Source organism: Cryptomeria japonica, chromosome 3 (genome assembly GCF_030272615.1).
Source record: "Cryptomeria japonica chromosome 3, Sugi_1.0, whole genome shotgun sequence".
Lineage (NCBI taxonomy): Eukaryota > Viridiplantae > Streptophyta > Pinopsida > Cupressales > Cupressaceae > Cryptomeria > Cryptomeria japonica.
The window spans coordinates 970351399-970374010 of NC_081407.1; the positions used below are offsets into that span (position 1 = coordinate 970351399).

General features: G+C 35.8%; 1 protein-coding gene across 2 annotated transcripts; it reads left to right on the forward strand.

Moving 5' to 3' along the window:
• The first annotated feature begins 12360 nt into the window (after positions 1–12360).
• Positions 12361–18596, forward strand: LOC131035565 (auxin response factor 2B). 2 transcript variants are annotated; one of them, XM_057967281.2, is made up of 14 exons: positions 12361–12913; positions 13037–13152; positions 13241–13336; positions 13628–13684; positions 13782–13934; positions 14021–14105; positions 14686–14776; positions 14944–15108; positions 15342–15461; positions 15586–15661; positions 15828–15990; positions 16090–17078; positions 17171–17361; positions 17491–18596. In XM_057967281.2, exons 1-14 carry the CDS (start codon positions 12838–12840, stop codon positions 17675–17677), a joined length of 2565 nt encoding a protein of 854 aa, XP_057823264.1. In that variant the 5' UTR covers positions 12361–12837; the 3' UTR covers positions 17678–18596. The 2 variants fall into 2 exon arrangements, with proteins under 2 accessions (XP_057823264.1, XP_057823265.1); XM_057967282.2 differs by having other exon boundaries at positions 12363–12913; positions 13785–13934.
• The last annotated feature ends 4016 nt before the right edge of the window (positions 18597–22612 follow it).

Below are 22612 nucleotides of genomic sequence, written 5' to 3' on the forward strand. Positions count from 1 at the left end.
ACTTAATTTTAAAAAAATTCTTGAAATTTGAAATGTTGAATTTTGAAGGTATTTTTTTATTTTAGAGGGATAAAAAATAGACAAAATTAGCCAATTTTTTGGATTTAAGCTATGAAATACGGTCATAATAGTCTCCTGAAAGTTCAGGAAAAAAGTCAGGGACCGTGTTGAAAGTGCACACGGTCTGACCAACTTTTTTTGAAATTTTCAAGGATTAAAGTTATGGTGATTTTAAAGCTAACCTCAAAAAATTGGCGGATTTTACGATCTTTGGATAGGCAAAATGAAGGGTTGAATGTGAAAATAGGACCCTATTAGGGTTTTGAGAAAAAAAGAGGAATTGAATTGAAAATTTGAAAAGGGTCAAACCTAATGGATAGGGACACCTTGAAAAATGTTCAAAAAACTAAAATTGACTGAAATTGATTGAAATTTGCACAAAATCCAATTAAATTTAAAAATTAGGGTTTGAGGACCTAACCACTTAATTTTTGAAATTTTGAATTTTGAAAAACGGGGGAAATTGAAAATTTGAATGGTATGACAAAAGATAAGTCTGAAAACAGTCACAAATCTGAAAATTAAATGGAAATTCAATTTTTGCTTGATTTCAAGATGATTTTTGAAAATTAGGGTTGTGGCAATTAACCGCTTAATTTTGTGAATTTGATTTACAAATTGAACAAGACAATGAAGAAATTGAATCTGACAAACAAAACAATTTTTTAGATCTAAAACAACAGATAGCAATTTTTGCAAAACACAAGTTCAATTTCAATTTTAAAAACTAGGGTTTTGAATGAATTAACCACTAAGTTTGTAGAAAAATTAAACTTGTAAATGAAAAATATGCAATAATTCTCATAATAAAGCATGTAAGACGTCGGGCTCACCAAAATGTAATGGTGAAAAAAAAGGTGAATGATGGAGAGATCAAGAGGAAAGCTTTTCTTCCCTTCGAGGAGAGATGAAAGTTTCACTGCAGATTTCCCTTCAAACACTTTATCCACATTACATTTAAAAGAGGGGGAAATTCACTAGATCCAATCTCTTAAGGAAGAGATTGAATACTAAATGAATTGATAATGAGATAGAAATGACAAGCTAACCCCTCTTTTAGAATGGAAAATGATTAAATTATGTGTTGTAAGACAAAGTGTAAAAGTGGCAAAGAATTGATTATAACTCGAGATTGATGGTATGATGAAAGAATAAGGATCTGGTCAACTACTAAGAGGGGGGGTGAATCAATAGATAGAAAACTGATATAAACTTTTACCAATCTCAAAATCAATGTCTCAAAGCAAACTCTAAACTGACAAGTTAAACCACTGATCTACAAATACAATACCACTATCAAGTTAACCGGTTAACTGTTATAACATACCAACAACAAAACAACTTGAAACTCATAAACATCCAAATACCTTACTAACATAAGTAAAACCTTATTTCAGATTACTGCTGGTTTACATAATATATGAAAGTGGATTTAGCAGTTAACCAATTCAACCATAGTAAACATAACCACAAAAACATTCACCACTTGACACATTATTTTTGACGTGGAAACCCAAATGGGAAAAACCACAGTGGGGATGAATACCCACAAGTATTCTGAACTCTTCTGAAGTTTGCCCTATTAGGAGCCAAGCCTGTTAAAGCTTTACAATAAGTAATGTTAAGAACAAATCCTGTTAGGGACCACCTGGTTAAGGGATTGACTATAATGCCCTATTAGAAGCAATACATTGTGAGGGTGGAGGATTTGAAATCCAAGCTAATGGATCACTTGGTTAGAGGATTTGAATAACACTAAGCTTGTTAGAGCTTACCTGGTTAGGGGATTTTAACTGCTGTAATTGTTAGAAAACAATAGGGGTTTGTTGATTTGTTTGAATAACACTGCACTTGCTTATTATGATCCTTTTCATGCTCCTATCTGCCTTTACACAAACTACAGATACATCATCTGGTTCGGCAATCACACTCTTACTCTCAACTACAAATTGTCAACTCTAAAACAAAACAACTCATCGACCTTATAAACAAATCAATAGGCTGACAACACAACACAAACCTAATTCTCTCATAGAGATTACACACAAATCGATTCAAGTATGATCGTTGGATTACATAATAATCTCTGCACATCATTCAAGATAGCCTCAACCGCTCCTTGATCATCGCTTCATCGAACTCTGTAACTCATCATGCGGTTTGCATTACATGCAATATACTTGCTCATTCCCAAGATAAAAATTGTTATCTCAAAAATTGTTTGAAACTCTTCTCATACAACAAGCATATGTGTCATAATCATTGTCGCTCATCATCAGATCATAAACCAATACAACCAATTTTCCAAACTTCATCAGTTAGGGTTTATCATATCAACAGGTAGGGTTTACCAATTGATCTTACTTCTTCGTAGAAATATCGGTTTCCTCCAAAAACTCACTTACTGGTTGCAGTTCCCTTCACTAGCTCTTCCTACCAGTTACAAAACAACATTATAACAACATTATAACAACATCATTACCGATTAATTGACATCAATGACAACATAACATTTCATTCATGCAATCTTCATGCAAATGCCAATAGAGATAGAAGCATGAGATGAAGTTGTGCACCTGGATCTGGCTATAATATGTTGAGATGAAGCTGCCCTACGAATTTGAGGATAAGTTGTCGGGATTGTGCTGAAAGTGTCCACAGTCCTTTGAAAAATCCACGAAACAAAAAAGGTTTTTCCGCCTCTGCAAATGGAGTCTAAATCTGTAAACATAGCTGCGCACTTACAACCTACACAGAAAAAAAAGGAAAAGGGGTTTGGATTGGGGGTTTGCCTTCAGGTCAAACCCCAATTTTGGAATTAACAAAATGATGAAAGAAAGTACTTGCAAGTAAATGTAAATGAAAGACTAAAATGTAAGTCACCTCAACAAAGGTTGTAGATAGAATGTAGGTATATTTTCTTGTATTGAATTGAATGTTGAAAAGGATCTCCTCTTGAATGGTTGAATCCTTGACTTGAATGCAACAACTAGCCTTGAAGGGAGACTTGAGAATGCTCAATGCTGGAAAGGAATGCTTGAATGCTTGAACTTATGCCCACCTTATTGCTTATCCAACTTTTTTGCTTGTTGAACTTATGCAAATGAGAGGGAAAATGTGACTTGTATACTCGTCAATTAGGGCTAATTGACTAATTTTTTGTCACATGCCAATACAGGGAAAGTTTTTCCGCTTTATGCAAAGTCCAGTGCAAAGATAGGATAGAGGGGCCCCCAAAATAGGGTAAGGACAAGGGCACCACACCCTTTTCCTAGGGGGGATAGGGGCTCCACACCCCTGTCCTGCCCTTGTCTCAGGACAAGAAACAAGTTCAGGCAGTGCAGAGGGCAGAACAAGTGCGGTTTTCAGGGGTTGAGCAAGTCTCAGGTCTCCGATCAAGCTTGGGGACTCAAATCACCAATGTGAAGACCCTAATGTGGTCGCAAATTGCAAGGGAAGCAATTTTATGACACTACAAGTTCATGAGCTATTTTTGGTATCAACTTGACATGCAGTTTTCAGTAGAGGGGGTTTGTTTTTTTTCCAGCTATATTTGGCAACATACATCATGCAGATTTTTTGGACAGGGAGTTTGCTTTTTTCAGATGGGTTTTTTGAGCAGATGTGACAATTCCATTTTAGTAGGAGGTATCTTTTTCATGTAGTTTGAGTTGGAGGCCTATTTTTAGTAGCAAAGGCTATTTTTGGCAGAGTTTCACATGATTTTTTTAGGCTATTTTGGGCAAATCCGCGCAAGGCTTTTTCTCATGCAGTTTTTCATTTTTAGGGTTTTTGGAGGAGATGTTCTTCATGATATCTATATATTATTCTATTCTCCTTGTTTTTTCCCTCTGGTTCTTTCTTTTTTCTTACACATACAACAAAAAGCATTGTATCTCAGCACTTAGCAGTTTTCAGTTATTGTAATAGAGTTATATTTTCATTCAGTTTTGCAATATAGAGTTATTTCCTTGTCAATATCTCTTGCCTTTTCATTGTCAAGTGAGTGTTTTGACAGAGTTATTGTGATTTTTACAATCCTTTGCTCTATCACGCTCTTTCTTTGCAGAAGTAGGATAATTTCACAATAATTCAAGTTGTGGGTTGTGTTCATTTGTTTTTTAGCTCCTTGTATGTTGTGAAAATTCACTTTTCCTGCATGTAAAAGTTGGATAGCTTCAAACCTTTTCACAATTTTTTTATAAATTGGGTGGTCTAGCTGATTTGTGAAGTGTTATAAATTTAGTATTGCAATTGTTATAGTTTTAGTGCAGTAGTTTTAAAACTCCATAATTTTGGTGTATCACCTCCATTAGGATGGGTTTTTCGTCACATGCAAGCCTTTTACCCTTTTCTCACAAGAAGTTAGTTGTAGGAGATCCATCAAGACATGAAGTTGGTCTGGTCTCTGGAGATTCACCTTCAACTTGAGAAACCCCCAAGCTCGAAGGTGTTTCCATGTTTCACAAGATTGCTTGGTTTCACACTTAGCATCATAGTTACAATCTTTCGTGACAATAATAATCATTACTTTAATTTTGAATTAACAAATGATGTCATTGAAATACAAATCCTTATCTCTCTGTCATCATTGATTTAACACTTAAAACTTGTAATAATAATGTTAAAAATGAGCTGGTGGAGATATCTATACAAGCAATATTTAATTATTCTACTTTGTACACTTACTAAATTAGAAAACAATACTTCAAAAATAATATTTGCAATAAATGTATACCTTTTGTATTTAATGCATATTCTGTCAAGAGCTTCCATATAGAACTGATTAACTCATGTCAATCAGGAGCTATTATGTTTTACTTACCATTTTGCCAAAAAGACAAAGTGGCATACCGATCATGAGCCATTTGGAGTGTAAATATCAACTCACATAGTAATGAGCTAGTGAGTTGATTAGGAGATACCAAGGGCTCATCCTGCATGCACTAAATGATGCATTAAATGATCTGGGACGATCTTCTTGAAAAAGGAGAGATTCATTTCTTTCTATGGAGCAATCCAGAGTATCTTGGGGATACTCTGGTTACTGATACCTGTAAAAGACTTATTTAAAAAAATCGAGAGCCATCAAGAGTCATTAGGAGCAAACTGAAGTTAATTCGAGCAAAGTTACCATTGTTGGTTTTCAACTTTACCTTAGCACTTGTTGCTAGATATCTCTTTTACAACTATCTTTTCCTTGCTTAAAAGAGTTGTGTCCTCTTCAGCTTGGAGTGTATGTATATTATTGCTCAGAAGGATATCTCCTTGGTGATGAAGGTGTTTATCCTTGATATTTCATACCTTAAGATATCAACATAGGGCTATGTTGACATCTTAATGGGGGTATATATGTTGCCTCCTAGTTGCATTTTCAGTTATCTTTGTTCAATATTTATCAACCATCATTTATATTAGATGGGTTGTTACATCCTCATGTTTCATTCTTGAAAATAGACATTTTTCATTTTGTCTATCATTTGTCTTAGACCCGTTGTTACATCCTCATGTTTCATTCCCAAAACCATACATTTTCCATTCAATCTATCATTTGTCTTATATAGGTTCTTGCATTCTCAAAACTAGATCTGACATCTTAGATGAGATGTCTCGTTCCTCAAACCAAACACCAACATGGATCAGCTAGCATAACACAACTTGCTAGCCTGTTGAATCCATGTTCCTTTCTCACTCTCTCCCATGAACCCATAGCATAACACATTTTGTTAGTATTGGATCATGATCTATTCTCCCCTCAATTGGTGTACGCCCTTGTTCTTTCTATAAGTCCACTCGTGCTCTTGCAATAACATTCCAAGAATGATATTAGTGGTTGAGATATTTTGATCATCAAGTCTCTCTTCAACTAGTTGACTTAAAACTTTTGTCTTAGTACTAACATTGTTTGCTTTGTGTATATTTGAAGGTTAGGTGCATGGATTGATAGGATCCTATGATCGGGGGCTTGATCATCCTTGAGTATCACCCTATCCCTAGATTATCTTGCTTTATCTCTTCATTTCTACTTTACTATGAGTATGATTGTTAGATCATACTCTGCTACAATGGGGGATAAATGTAACATCATAAATTGTATACCTTTAATTAGGGTGTCCAATTTCACACTCTCCTAGCTCTCATTTTAGTATTTCCCATTCCTCTATGCTTTAAATGACCTTTATTGTATCAAGTTAATAGTTAATTCAATATTATGAGTCCTATTTCACTTTTATACATCAACACTTTATTATTTGGGCCCTTATTTCAAATGTTCCCTTTATCTTATTTCATTCCATGCTTATATGGGTCCTATGCCATTTTAAAGTTCAATGCACCTTTTCCAACACTTGTACATTATAACTTTTTATATAAATTATATTTTTGACCTACTTGGGCCCTATCATCTCATGATCCTAAAAATTCGAGCCTAAAGTGTCAAGATGATTTTGATCAGGGCAACATTGTCTAATACTTTTTGGTTAAAATTTTGGGAGGATAATATGTTGGTCTAACTATTTCTAAAAGTAACCCTAATGCAAAAATATGATTATTCTAAGTTGGTCAAAAGGTGATTTCACTTAGAGGTCCCTATAAAAGTCATCACTCTCAAATTAATTTCTTCATCCTCTATCATTGTCAATTTTCATTCTAAGAGCAATTATTCTAATTCAAGATCAGATACGAGTCTGAAGAACAATAAACTACATCAAGGCATCTTAAATTATGTTTTCAATTATTGATTCCATGGCGGATTTCAAGATGATTTATCATTTTATTGCATCTTCACATGGAGGACTTATCCTAAGATAATTACATCATCAATTGAAGTTTTATTCATTTCAATCAAGTATTTCAATTCAAATTTTTGCTTCTAATTCATCATCATTGTAGTATTGAGTCCCACCTGGGGTTTGACTAAGGCAAACTCCTATATAGCCCCAAACATGACTTTCTCCTCTTGTGTGTAGATTTAGGTTTTGCTACAAGCTTTCAATATAGAGTGAAGATGGGAAAGTACTTAGGACCTAGAGATAGAGGACCCCTTCAAATTTCATTATAAATCCTTTGGACAAGAGTGCTTGGGCCGCCATTGTTCTCCTAGTTTAGGCTGAAATTTGGCAAGAAGCAGACACATGATCTCAAGGTTTCAGATCTAGTTCAATGTTAAGAAATTCACTAGTTGGATAAGGGTGCCTAACCTTCACTGTCCACTACATTTCAACTCAGATTTCAGAAATAGGTTGCTCTCTACACCCCCTTTTCAAATTTGGGTTGGTTATGTGATTATTAGTTCTGCATTTACTTATATATGTTGTCCATCATCAGTTTGTACCTTCTTACCCTAATTCTCACATTCAATTCACATCCTTTCAATTGCTCTTTTTCAACTCAAATGAGGAGTACTAAATTCACTTTGTGCTCAACCCTTCCCTAGTAAGTTTGAAGTTGAGCCTATTGAGTTCATTCCACTTCTAATAAAATCATTGTGAAATAGGTTTAGTTCCTAGTTTGCATGCATAAACTTGCCAACCCTATTTCCATACATTACATTTAAAAAGAAAATAGCTAATTCAAATTCAAGATAATGAATTTATCACATGATTTATATACTAGATGTGGTAGATGGATACTTTATTAATATATTTAAAAAACATAAATTGTAAAATATCTAACTTAATTTATAGAAGATAAAACACGTTTCCTCTTATTTATTTATTACACAATTATATTAAACCTCAATACATAGAAATTTACAATAATGATCAATCTAAAAAAATTCTAAATATAAAATATTATTTAAAACAATCTAAACAATAAAATACATGGGTCCTAAATATTGACTTATATGTTTGTAAACATGATATCTATACTTGTGTTATATATTTATAATTTTGTATTGCTCTTATTAATATGTTTATGATTTGTTACCTTCATATTAAAAACATTTTGTACGCAAATAATTACAAGGATGTAAAGGATAAAGAGATAATGAAGGTGGATAACAACAAGAATTATTTCTAGAATGTTTATGCATGAAAATTATAACAAAATTAGTTTGACCATTTTTTATGATAGGTCCTAACAAACAATCCAATTACTTGCATCCAACACAACATCGATATATAAAATAAGAGGCTTGAGAGTATCCCATTGAACACTTAATATGTAAATCAATAGATAACATATATATGGGAAGTTACATCCATAAGCTACATAAGCCCTAAGAGACACAACATGGAAACTAATAATATTATTTTTGACTTGTTTGATATTGATTAGAGAGGGAGCTTTCATTCATTGATAATTGATTAGTGCCACATATTTAGTTATCAATATTGTTAATCGAGAACAAATAAAAGATGCTAAAATGTTCAAGAATACATATCCATGTCTTTAAATTTGAATTTTTCTATTATAAAAGGTCCTCTTTTTTATACATAAAAATAGGATATAGATCCATTGGAGATTGTAATAACATTGGACACTACATATCTATTTTTAAATTGGTACAACTATTTATAAAAGTTCTCATTTCTTCTATGTAAACATAAAAATAAAAATACACTAAAATATTAAATTAACTAATTATATAAAATATAAATTAAAAAACTCATTCCTAAGCATCATATATAATCTTAAGTAAGAGAGTTGTGGTTCAATGGTAAGAATTAATAATATAACATTGATTAGTCACATATATGAGTAACATTAGTGACTTTCTAATAACTTCGACATTAATAACTCAAAACTCACTTAAAAAAAATGTCTTAATTAAAAAAAAGTTTTTTTTTTTTTGGAGAAAGATGCATTAAACTCCATAAAATGGCCCTTAAAATAAATTATTTAAATCAATAGAGGATTGACCTCACCAATTAGAGTAGGTCATGCATGCATACTAGACCCAAGATTAGGTTACAAGTACACTTCTCTCTTAGGATATATCTTCATTTAGTACTAAATCTCTATTTTCAATATTCTTTCACTATGTACCAATTGATCAAAGAGATTAGAGTCATTATAATAAACTATATATTATTGGTCACAAGTTTGAGTCACACTCACAACCCCCCAAAATTGACAATAACAACTTGAACATTGTTTGAAAAGTTGTTCTTACTACGTCGATATGTGCACAAGTAGACTGACAACAAGAGAATATTGTAATGGAGTGAGAGAGTAATACAAACACCTTGACATAAATTAGATGGTCATTTACATGTTGAACATTCATTATGTCTAATATATAGATATCTATATAGAAACCTAATAGTCTAGCATTTATATATTCAAAAGATTGCTCCTAGAATCAACTATGTATGTTTTTGTATCCAAGTTTCACATATTACATAGATAACGAAAAACTTATGCCAACTATACAATAGGACAACAAGGAGAGAGATTCAATGGAGTAGGGTAATAAAAACACATTGACATAAATTTGATGTTCATTTACACGTCGAACATTCATTATGTCTAATTGTATAGATATTTATATAGAAACCTAATAATCTAGCATACATATTCAAAATATTATTTCTAAAATCAACATTGTAATTTTTTATATCAATGTTTCAAGTACTGCATGGATTACGAAAAACTTATGCCAATTATAACATATAAAACTATCTAAAAGATGCACATATCACTTTCAAGATGCCTATGCAATTTACATTATTTACATGAATTATGAAAAACTTATTCCACTTATAACATATATATAAACATCTTAAAGATGTACATATCACTTTCAAAATGCCTATATAACCTATGTTAAAAATTTAACATAAACATGAAAAGACACCACTCCTCAAACACCTACCTACCTTAGGCCACAAATAGAATATAAAAACCCAAAATAAAAAATACCTTTTTGGAAGAAGCTATAACATAGGACAACAAGGGGTAGAGTGAGTGTACCGAAAACACCTTGACATATATATTTGAAATATTTTTCCTAAAATCAACTTTGTAATTTTTTGTATCAATGTTTTGAATATGAAAAACTTATGCCAATTATCACATATAACGTATCTAAAAGATGCACATATTAATTTCAATACGTCTATGCAATTTATGTTATAAACACATATTATGAAAAAACAAACCAATTATACACACACACACTTTCAAGACGTCTAGAAAGAAAGAAAGATTCCTTTATAGTCCATGATGTTAGACAATTTGTATATGGGTCTACAAATGGCTTATAGCAATATGAGACTACCTCATACTCCTTGTGAGAGACACCTAACTGTGCTACAAACAAAGCACACATACCTGATCCCCTTGGGATTTGAACTCGTGATCTCTCTCTCTTCCAAGAGCACGAGTTCTCCACCATAGACCAACTCAAGCTATATAGATTATATAACCTATGTTATACTCATATATTACGAAAAACTTATCTCACTCGTAACACATATATACCCATCTAAAATATGCAAATATCCTTTTCAAAACACCAGTATAACCTATATTTTCGCTAAGAGGCGATCTACAATGGAAGCTAAAACCTGTGTAACAAAAAACCATTTAAAAAAAAAAAATGACAGTTGCATGCCTATTTGCTAGATGTACAAAACAATCCAAATAAAATAGTAAAATGCAAATGTTGCAGCTCCATTGGAACCATTAAGGCAAATGTTGCAACTCCACCATAACCGTTACTTTCATAGATAGAATGTAACACCTCCATTAATTGTTTGAAGACAAAAAAGGAAATTGGTTTGAGCTAAAACAAAATGAAAAGCCTCCATTGCATCATGTGAAGACATAAAATGAACCAGTGGAGAGCTCCATAGCTTATATACTAGCATATATAGATGCAAGAACTATTAAGGCAAATGTTGCAACACCACCATAATTGTTACTTTCATAGATAAAACGTAATGCCTCCATTAATTGCGTGAAGACAAAAAAAAGAAACTGCTCAGAGCTAAAACAAAATGAACCGCCTCCATTACATTGCATGACAAAAAATGGAACAGTTGAAACCTCCAAAGCTTGTATACTAGCATATATATATATATATAAATATAAATTCAACATAAACATGAAAAGACACCCATCTTCAGACACCTACCTACCTTAGACCACAAATAGAATATAAAAACCCAAATAAAAAAATAACTTTTTGGAGGAAGATGCAAGAAACATTGGTGACCTTTTCCCGACCCATAAAAGCACAGACTAACAAACTCGCTAATAATGCATGGAGCTTCTGTATCGGGCAACATGCCTATGGCGCACCTAGATTTTGTCACGGGAATATCACCAGTACTAACGAGTAACGAGAACCAACCCATTGTTTCCTTTTCCTTAGGGCATCCTCCGTTCCATAAGTATAGTGTGTACAGGTATAACTTGAGTTGTGGCTTTTGTGGAGGGAGAAAAGTGGTCAAAGGAGTAGAAAAAGTCCAGTCCCCACAAGTAGTTGTCTTTAATGTGATGTGGGTGTGGTCCTAGGGGGACACAAACACAAGAAACAACTACGAGGCCTACAAATTACACATACATATCTCTAGTTGGTTGATAACATAACATAAAATTTGGTAGCATAACTCCATGGAGATAGGCAGGCAACCTACCAGTCTTTCTGCCCTAGACAAAAGATGGATGATGGGGACACAAAAGTACAAATAAAACCAGCACCAAGATTCCACATTAGCAGACCACAAAGGTTAGGAGGAGGAGGAGGAGGAGGAGGAGAAGGAGAAGGAGAAGGGCAAGGGAGGGATGTGGGTGGGTCCCACACAACTGTGGGTCCCACACAACTGTGGGTCCCACATAGTGTAAAGGACTCACATAGGGGTGGGGCCCACCTAGGTTTATATTTTCTTGCCCCAACTTTATCGGGGACAGGGAAAAAAAAACATTTTTTTTTTTATTCCGTGGTGAAAAAAATAAAGAACAGGTTGCCGGAATTTGATGGGCCAACAGGGCTGCCTGCCGCACGGTGGACAAGCAGATTCTAACGGAAAAGAAAGAAAGAGGCTTTAATTTTCTGTGCTTGCTCGTTTTTATTCCTCTTCCTCTTTTCTCTTTCTCTTCTGCTTGGCTTAGGCGCCGTCAGTTAACGGCGCCGGCAGCTGCTGCAACAGGGACGTGGTGTACTAAACGGCAATAAATGCCAGCCGCCTTGTCTGCCGGCCGGCCGCGTTTCACCGAATTATACGGCAGATACGCGCCGGGATACTCGCTTCTCCGGCAAGGAGGACGATGGATGGATCGATTCCTTGACCAGGTCGTGGAGTTAGGATTAGACTCAACCCGGGGTTGGGAGGGAGGAGGCGTTTTAATGGTTTTTATATATGGGGGTGGGGGATGTAAGAAGCTCTTCTTGCTCGTTGCTCTGCGTAGAGAAATCGGGTGGCTGGTCAAAAGCTGTGTTGGGGTCGTGGAATTTTTGATACCGAAAGAATTAGTGGTGCTTTGATTTCTTTTGGTCGCTGCTTTTTCTCGTTTGGGTAGTGATTTTGATGTGTGAGGTGGGTGTGGTGGGGGTGGGAAGTTAACGAAGGCAGAGAACGTGAAGTGGCAGGGCGTGATTTGATTTCGTTACAGGCGTGCTTTAGTGTCGTCGTGTGCTGAAAATCCAATTTCTCTTTGTAGCGTTGTTCGCCATTTAGTTTGATATATGGGGTAGTTTTATAGAGAAAAGAGCTGTGTGGCATTGTTGGGCTTGCTTGGTTTCTGGTTTTTTATCTGCCGGGTGATCAGTTGCAGTGAGAAAAGAAAACATAAAGGAAAAGCGAAAAAAAAGCACTTGGGAGAAAAATGTCAGGTTACAGAGACAACAATTTCAGGAGCTCCATGACTAATTTTCCGCCTGATGGAGCTGGTATGGGGACTGGTAAGTCGTTTGGGCTTTTTAGCCCTGTTCTTTTGGGTTTTTGGATGACCCCTGAAAGTACCCATCTTGGCATATGACTGATCTAGTTGTTTTTTGTGATGGGTTGGACTTGATTTGGTGTAGAGAGTGATGATGGAGGGCTATATGAGGAGCTGTGGCATGCCTGTGCTGGTCCTCTTGTGACTGTACCTCGTGTTGGTGAAAGGGTTTATTACTTTCCTCAGGGTCATATGGAACAGGTATGTTTTTGTGGTCGGGGGTTTTATTTGGTTTTTTTTGGTGTTCACCAGGTTTGGCATCCCAATAGGTGTTTGGAATCGTTGGCAGGTTGAAGCATCGACAAATCAGGGTGCCGATCGTCAGATGCCCCTGTACAATTTGCCTTCCAAGATCCTTTGCCGTGTCATTAATGTGCTATTAAAGGTATGTTGAACTTATTCTTGCACAGATTTTGCAAAACCCAAGTTATGCATTTATGTTTTGAAACCAACATAATCGTTGATATGAGAGCTTGCCTATACTCCTGGTTTCCGTTGACATGTCTTTGCTCTAGTTATCTACTGATTTCTTCAATTTTTTTGAAATTCCTGTTAGTGTTTTGTATTGTGGGTGTTGCCAGAATGGCTGCCTGCACTCTTAGCTCTGTCTTACTGTCGTGTGTTTCTAACTCTTTCCTTTTGTCGTTGTTGTTGGTTGGGTGGGTGTCTTTGATAGGCTGAGCCGGAGACAGATGAAGTTTATGCGCAAATTACTTTGGTCCCAGAAATAGAGGTAACGTATGCATGCGATTTCTGAAAGTGGGTCATCCGCAGATTTACGAGATCCCTAATAGATGTACTAATAATATTGTGGGTTTCGTTTATTGTAGCAGCATGAGGCTTCTAGCGAGGCGAGCCCGCCCAATCCACCTCCAAAGAGGAATGTGCATTCGTTTTGCAAGACGCTTACTGCCTCCGATACTAGCACTCACGGAGGCTTCTCGGTTCTCAGAAGGCATGCTGATGAATGCCTTCCACCTCTGGTTAGTTATCCAACTTAAAAACATACAGATTCTGAAAAGAGGTTTCTTGCGGTGGTAAACCTAATTTTTGTTTATCAAACATGTAGGATATGAGTCAGCAGCCTCCCACCCAAGAGTTGGTGGCTAAAGATCTACATGGGATCGATTGGCGTTTTAGACATATTTTTCGAGGTGGGTATCTTTTCCTTACTCTGTATTGTTGGGTCTCTGCTCTCTATATTCTCTTCTTGAATAGAAATTTTGCAGCCATCAATTACTGTACCATCTTCATATAGGGCGTGATTTTTAATTTGTTTACCTTATATGATCCTGATGCCAAGTGTTATTAAATCAGAACAATTTTGGCATCCAGACGCAAACTGCGATTTTCCTTGGAACTTTAGAAGCGTTTATAATGATACCTTATGCTTCTAGACTTCTCTATATGTTAGTATTAAGACCCTCGAGGTCTTAAGTTCGCTTCAGATCAGGATTGTTAATTCTTCTGATCTAGAATCTCTTAAATGCTCATTAAGGCACTTGGGTGTTCCTATTATATGAGCCACTAACATTAGTTTTGTCAGCTGTTGTGATATTTTTAAGTAAGTCGGTCTCTGTCTGGAAGAGAAGCATCTTAATGCGTTATAGGTTGTCTAAAAGAGTTTTCATGCACTGTATGCATAGACTAACTGAGTTTGCAATATTCTATATGCCACGGATATCGTATGAAACTAACTAAGCGATGAATCATTTAATGGGTTGAAATTGACAGGTCAGCCTCGACGACATTTGCTAACAACAGGATGGAGTGTCTTTGTTAGTTCTAAAAGACTGGTGGCTGGAGATGCTTTCATATTTTTAAGGTCAGATAACTCAATTCTTAACATTTTTAATATGTTCATATATGCCTGTACTTTGTGGTTTGAGTTTTAGAAGCCAGGGGAGAACACTGCTGATGGATGTGGTAGATCTATTAAGAAGAATTTTAGTACTTTTGAAGACTGATTACTCTTGATATTGCTGATCTCAGGGGTGGAAATGGGGAATTAAGGGTAGGGGTAAGACGTGTCATGAGGCAGCAGAGCAATATGCCATCATCAGTCATATCGAGCCACAGTATGCATCTTGGCGTCATTGCTACGGCATCTCATGCTGTTGCAACGCATACCATGTTTACTGTTTATTACAAGCCAAGGTGTGAGCCTTTACCTTTCCTCAAAATATTTACTACTACATGCTCATTCTCAATCATTAATTATCTGGCGTTATTTAGGGTCTTCTTTCTGCTTGTTATCTGATATGATTTATTTCACAATAACTGTTGTACTTATTTGTCTTAAGATCTCACCTTTTTCTTAAGAGAGAGGTGCATGTATTTTATCACATTGCCTATTGGATGTTGAATCTCATGTTTATTCTGGTATGCAGAACAAGCCAGTCTGAGTTTATTATTCCTTATGATAAATATATGGAGGCCATGAATAGCAACCTTTCAGTTGGTATGAGATTTAAGATGAGATTTGAAGGGGAGGAGGCCCCAGAGCGAAGGTATTGTTATATTTCACTCGTTCTTATTTAGTACGCCATAACGATATGTTTCTGTCTAGAAGGGGTCATTGGATAAAAATTTTGTGGACTAGTGATGACATAAATTTCTGTTGTCATTGGGAAGGTTTACTGGAACCATAATTGGGATGGCGGATATTGATCCACTCAGGTGGGCAACTTCAGACTGGAGGTCTCTCAAGGTATGGGGAAATTGAATACATACAGTTCTAAAATTATGCAAATATATGGCTTTGAGCTCATCATATGATGTATTGCTTTTTATTTGGGCATCAATAATTCTATCATTTAGTTGTCTGTGCTAGTTTTCTTAGATTTACAAGCTAATTGTTAGCTGGACATCATTAGGTGCAATGGGACGAAACTTCTGCAGTTCCTCGGCCAGAGAGGGTCTCACCCTGGGAAATAGAACCATTTGTAGCACCTGCAGCAGTGAACCCTCAACCAGTGCCTACAAGAAAGCGTCCACGAACAAATGTTTTGCCTCCATCTGCAGACATGTCAATGCTTGGTTGGTATTTGATTTTCAATAGCGTTTGACCTATATGCATAGCTAGTTATATCTGGAAAGACTGGAAGAGTCTTAACATGTTTAGTTTGGGATTTGTAGGCTCTTGCAAAACTTCAGTGGACCCATCAATAGTACTCCGGTATCCTCGAGGATTGCAATGCCAAGATCCAAAGGCCTTGGGAGAGACGGAGGTTGAAAGCTCTCAGAAGTGGGGTGGTCCAAAACTGGGTGATGGCCTGATAGACAGTGGGAATGCTGGCTCCCAGAAATTGCCTGGATCTCAAAACTGGATGCCTTTACATAAACATGAATCAACGTATTCCGAAGCTTTTTACGGATTTAAAGGTCCCAGCGATGTGCCGTTTTCAAATCAAAATGTTGAAAATATGCATCATGGTATTCCTTTGAGAATGTTCCCGGGTCATGAAAATGGAACATTGGACCCATCTGCAATAAAATTGCAGTTATCAACCACATGGCCAATTGCATTTTCCAATGATTTACAGGGGTTGAGTGAGGCAGATTTAAAACTTACTGGTACATATTTGAGTTCATCTAACAAATCTTGTGGATCCGGGATATATGATGCCTTGAATGGTGGCAACACACATCATTCTAATTTTGGAGGTGGAGACTCTTCAGGGAGCTGGTTTATGCCTTTAATTCCTCCATCACAAACAGAAGGTTCAGAAGAACCTAGCTCCGTGAATGTAAGTAAAGGTATAGCAGGAAATATACAACCCACTAAACTTGCATCACAATCTGGCCTTCCTATCTGGGAAGTGTCAAAGGATAAGAGAGGGGAACCTGTGAGCAATTGCAAATTGTTTGGTTTTCAGTTGATTGACAATACAGCAGTGGATGAAATAAACCCGTCAACCATCACAGCTATTGTGGATGACATGCAGACTGCGAATGTCTCAACAGTAAAACAGACACAATCTGTTGAGTCTGATCAGGTATCAGAGCCAACAAAAACTAAGTATAATATGCCTACCATAAGTTCCGAGCAAGACAAGTCTTTGCAGAAGTCAGTGAAAGAAACCCAAGCGAGAGCCCAAAGCAACACTACAAGGAGCTGTACAAAGGTATTTATCCACTTGGGTTCTGTCTCTCTGTTTTCTTTTGATTTATATAAAACCTGATTTTTTGAATCCATTTGTTGCATCTGTATGTGAAGGTACATAAGCAGGGGATTGCTCTTGGGAGAGCTGTGGATCTGACAAAGTTTGAAGGTTATGATGAGCTAACCTGTGAGCTTGAACATATGTTCAATATTGAAGGAGAACTACAGGATCCCAGCAAGGGTTGGCAGGTTGTTTATACAGATAATGAGGGGGACATGATGCTTGTTGGTGATGATCCATGGCAGTAAGTTATCTAATCAAAAATTGAAATGTTTGTATTTAAACTTGATTCCCGATGATGTCTATAATTCTTGTTAATTGGAATTCTTATCAACTTCTTTTATAATGATTGGAATTCTTTGATTGCAAACAGGGAGTTCTGTAGCATTGTCCGCAAGATTTTCATCTACACAAAAGAAGAGGTTGAGAAGATGACTCCTCGTAAATTGCATACCAAGCTTCAAGGGTGTTCTGATGACGAACCACTTACCAGAGAAACATCAAAATATTCAGATCATCATGAATCAACTGCACCTACCGCCAGCAGTGAGAAAATTTGATTGTTGACACCTCTAAAGGCTTGTCTTTGGAATTTGTTCAACTGGACTAAAAAAGTGCATGTTTTGAGTGGCTGTTTGTCATTGGGGATGGACAGGAGTACAGTTATTAAAGGAATTTGTAAGAATGTCTGTTGTGTGCTTGTCTGGTCTTGTAACATGCTTGGCCTGGTTTTAGAAAAGATTCCCTGGCATCGCAAAGCCTGTTATCCTGCTATATGCAATTTGAGGGTGTAGTTCCTGGCTGCCCAGTGCAAACTGTTGGTTTTGCTTTTGAGGGACTACTATTCAAGTAGAGGAATTTGTTCAAATCCCAGTTTTGGAGCTTTTTTTGTGAAATGATGCATATGATGCTTGCAAGGCCTTATTTTGTAAAAATGTTTACATGGAAAGGGGGGATATCTGAGAACAAGCTGTACTCCTGTTTTGCTATGAAGAATACAGGCCAGGGTGTCATGCACCAGATGTTAATCTAACTTGAACAACTTATGGAAGCAAGGGAACTCTTAACCCCGAGTGTATGAGAAGTGAAACCAGGCCAGTTTGATACTCCCAAGTATATCCAGGGAGATCTTCCTGTGGGTTAACATGTGAGATAGGTAAAGAGATGAGCAAAGCTAATAGCCAATGCTAACTGTCTGACCGGAGCTTCTCAGTGACAAATGGCTGTAATATTCTTCATCTGTAAATAAGTAATGTAGTTGACTAAGATTTGTCTAAACGAGATTGTATGATCTTGTTCGAACAATTGCCATAACAAAATGGACTTTTCACACATTCTGTGTCTTTCGTGTTGAGAACTTAGATATTTGGTTTCTCATTAAAACAGTTTGTATTATATTGGAACAGACTGGAGCTGTTCAGCGCTGTACAGCACTGAACAGCTCCCTTTCAATGGGATTTGTACATATTTTAATGCTTAGTGGAATCTTGTGTGTTGTGAGTATTCTGGTTTCTGTGCAACTAAATATGAAATGTTTTAGGTACATATTTTGTGGTTCAATGTTAGAATCTCGTGGGTGGTTACAGCAGTGTCGTGAATTTTCTTCGAATAAATTGGTCGTTGCCAACTCACTGACTGGATTTTGGTTACAATATTTACAAGCAAGAGCATCACATTGCTTGATGAAGTGCTTTTTTGTTTGGAATTTCTGTCTTCCAAAAAATTTCTGACATGTCTGACAAGGCTTGCTTATATTTAGTATCAGGCATTTTTTAATCTAAGAATAACCGGGCTGCAGCCGCCACATGTATTTCAATTACAAGAATCAAGTCATTAAATAATACCCCTGCAGTCGGGATATCAGATTCATTCAACAAAGTGGGTGTTGCCAACCGTCTTCTATGCACAGACAATGTTCTCTAGTTATTAGTGTTAAACCCTCCACAAGCCGTGAAGTTGATTTTCTGATCCTGAATAATATACTCCATATTTTTCGCTAAATACAAATTTTCTTATCAACAAGATAAACCATACGCTAGGTCAAATAGATAAACCATACGTTAGGGCAAATAGGGTCTGTAGCCATATAGCTGACAGCTGATTAAAAAGCAGAATTTCTTAAGAACAGAAAAAAGTACATATTGACAGAGGGGGAATGGGGGGGAGAAGTGTGAGTATTAAAAAAAGCATATCAGATTGGAGATAGAGTTGTAGGACAAAGCCCTTTTTTGGTAGGTTTTCGGTGGCGTTGTAGCCCTGTAGGTTATCATGTGCATTGCATATGAACGGAAGGATCACAGTGTTGGGTTCCCACATGATTTCACAAGATCTTAAAAGTACAAGATATGGCCGCTAGGTATACGGTACAAACATGCAGGACAAAATGTTATATGTAAGTACAGATGTATCTCCAAGAAGAGTTTTTTTTAAGTGTATTTTGACCAGTCTGGTTATTCTCACTACACCTGGCTAGGGTAGCCTTGCCCCTTTCCACGCCACCACTCCCAATGAAAAACGATTCATGTGAACACACCACAAAGGCTGTTACATCAAAGTTTCTGGGTCAGCACTGCATTTGAACAGCATTTTGTGCATTTTTTTTAATCTGTGGATCATGTGAAGGCAAGGGCAATGGCAAGATGGGCATGGGCTGTTACATCAAAGCTATGGGTTTGCAATTCTGTGCTGAGAAAACTTTCTGTGTCGGTTGATGAGGATCGTGGAGCATTTGAAGACGCAATCAAGTTTGTCCTCTGTAGACCCACCACAGGAAAAGAATATTATAAAAAATAATAATACATGCGTGCTGCCGACCCAACATCGTGCAACTATGCCACCGACACTAATGTAACTGTCACATTTATTTTAACCTGCCTTTTTGTATTGGGATATTTATAATCATTGGCCTTTTTAAACACTTGTTTGACAGTGGGAGAGCATAATTTGGCTTTTCTATTCATACCCATTGCAGTGTTTCACGGGATTCATCTGCTGACCAGTTTTATTTAACCTCTTCAATTGGCACTCTTACCGGGAACATGTTGACTTTTATCCCAAACCATTCTTTATTTATTTCTATGCCTTACCTCTAAACCTTTGCCAGCCTTATGATGCGCTCTAGAATTTTTCTTTCCCCAAGGAATGGATCTCCTCTCTTCACCTCATAATTCAACTCTGAAAAGAAGAACAGTAATGATGATGGGTATTATATATTGGAAAAGAACCAGCTAATGTGAAAAGCAATAAATTGTTAAATTAAATGGACTGAATAATTTGACCAGATGATTTTTCTTAGATTCAAAGCATCTGACCTGACCTTATATGGAATTTTCTTGTGTACACACTTACTACACTCCTAGCTAACAGGGAAGCAACACCTACACCTACACAATTAAAAAAGACACACATCTCAGATATATATTACAATACCATGTGCTCCCCAACCAACTGCTGCTTTTAATAATGGATATGCTTCTTCTATATACTACTTTACATGAAAACCAGGCAATACGGCTTAATAGTATAGGATAAAAGTGTATCTTCTACATTCTCATTTTAATTCATTTTAATTTATTTTAATTTAGACGACGTAAATAAAGTCTTAGCTTTTAATTTAATTTTTGGGTGCATTAACAGGCATCTATTTTTGTCTCCATCAACCACATGGCACTCTTGAACATTGCACACGAGTTCCGTTGCACTTAATCATAACATGTTATTTGTAATAGTACACATCATCCATGTGCATTCTAATCCTCATCTATAATATTTTTGGATTCAATTGTGCGACATTGTTTGCTTTCATTTTTTCAAGAAAATGAACATTCGAAGGGATTGTCCTAAGAGCATGTATTTAAGTACATCTCCTTGGTCTTTAGGATCATTTGAGATTTAAATTTAGAGCACTTAATTGAACTTTGTCTTGGTCTTAATGATGTTATTTGAATTGCCAATTGATTTGGGATGATTTTGATCTTCTTACTTAAGTAAGAGGCTCTATTTATATTAAGTCAATGGTTTTCCTCCTATCCCACATCACAAATCACAATCCACAATGCTTTTCAACATAACTCCTCATCAAACATGCATAGAGGATGTGAGTGCACTAAAAAGTTTAATCAATTTCAATCAAGGCCACACCATTTATAGTAGATTGTGTGGTGCAACCTAGACTAACAACTTGAAGCAGTTTTGTCTTTGACATGCAAAAAATATTTATATATTTGCCTTACATTCCCCCTGTCTATTATTAGACTAGATCTTAGATTATAGTCTCATTTTATGGTGCATTAATTAAATAATAGGTTTAAACTCGACTTCACATTAAAATTTAGATAAGCTCCTTATTCATTTTCAATTATTTTGTTTCCCCCTGTCTATTATTAGACTAGATCTTAGATTATAGTCTCATTTTATGGTGCATTAATTAAATAATAGGTTTAAACTCGACTTCACATTAAAATTTAGATAAGCTCCTTATTCATTTTCAATTATTTTGTTTCTCAATCCCAATATCTTAGTTTAGTCTTTTATTTCATTTTGGATTTTCTTATTTGGTTAGCTTTAACTCTATCAACATTAACTTCCATGCTTATCGGGGTATTTTTTTTTGAGTTTTTATTTTAAGTTAGTTATAACATGCATTTGTTGTTAACTTCCATGCTTTTTAATTTTATTTTTGGGTGCATTAGCAGACATCTATCTTTGTATCCATCAATCACATGTTACTCTTGATTATTGCTTGAGAGTTACGTCACACCTAATTATTACATGTTATTCGTAATTAGTACACATCATTCATGTGCATTCTAATCCTCATCTATAATATTTTTGGATTCAATTGTGTGGTGTAGTTTTCTATTAGAGATTTTTATTTTCTTGTTTTCAAGAAAAATGAACATTATTGTTGTACCTAATCAATAAATGTTCTTCGTAATTAGTACATCATCCGTGTGCATTCTAATCCTCGTCTATAATATTTTTGGATTCAATTGTGTGGCATACTTTGTTTATTAGAGATTTTGTTTTTCTTGTTTTCAAGAAAATGAAGATTATTGTGTTGGCTCTCACACAAGAGTCATAGACATTGTGTCTTAAGATCATGCATTTAAGTACATCTCGTTGGTCACTAGAATTGTTTGAGATTTATATATAGAGCACTCAATTGCATTTTGTCTTGGTCTTAATTATATTAATTGTATTAGCATTTGATTTGGGATTATTTTGATATCTGTACATCGACTAAGAGGCTTTATTTCTATAAGTCAATGGTTTCCCTTCTATCCCACATCACAATCAACAATGCTTTTCAACATAACCCCTTCTCATCAAACGTGCATATAGGACGTGAGTGCACTTAAAAAGTTTAATCAATTTCAGACAAGGCCACACCATTCATAGTAGGTTGGGTGGTGCATCTAGTCTAGGATAGATTGCTTGAAGTGGTTGTCTTTGACATGCCAAACATATTTTTAAATTTGTCCTATATTTGCTAT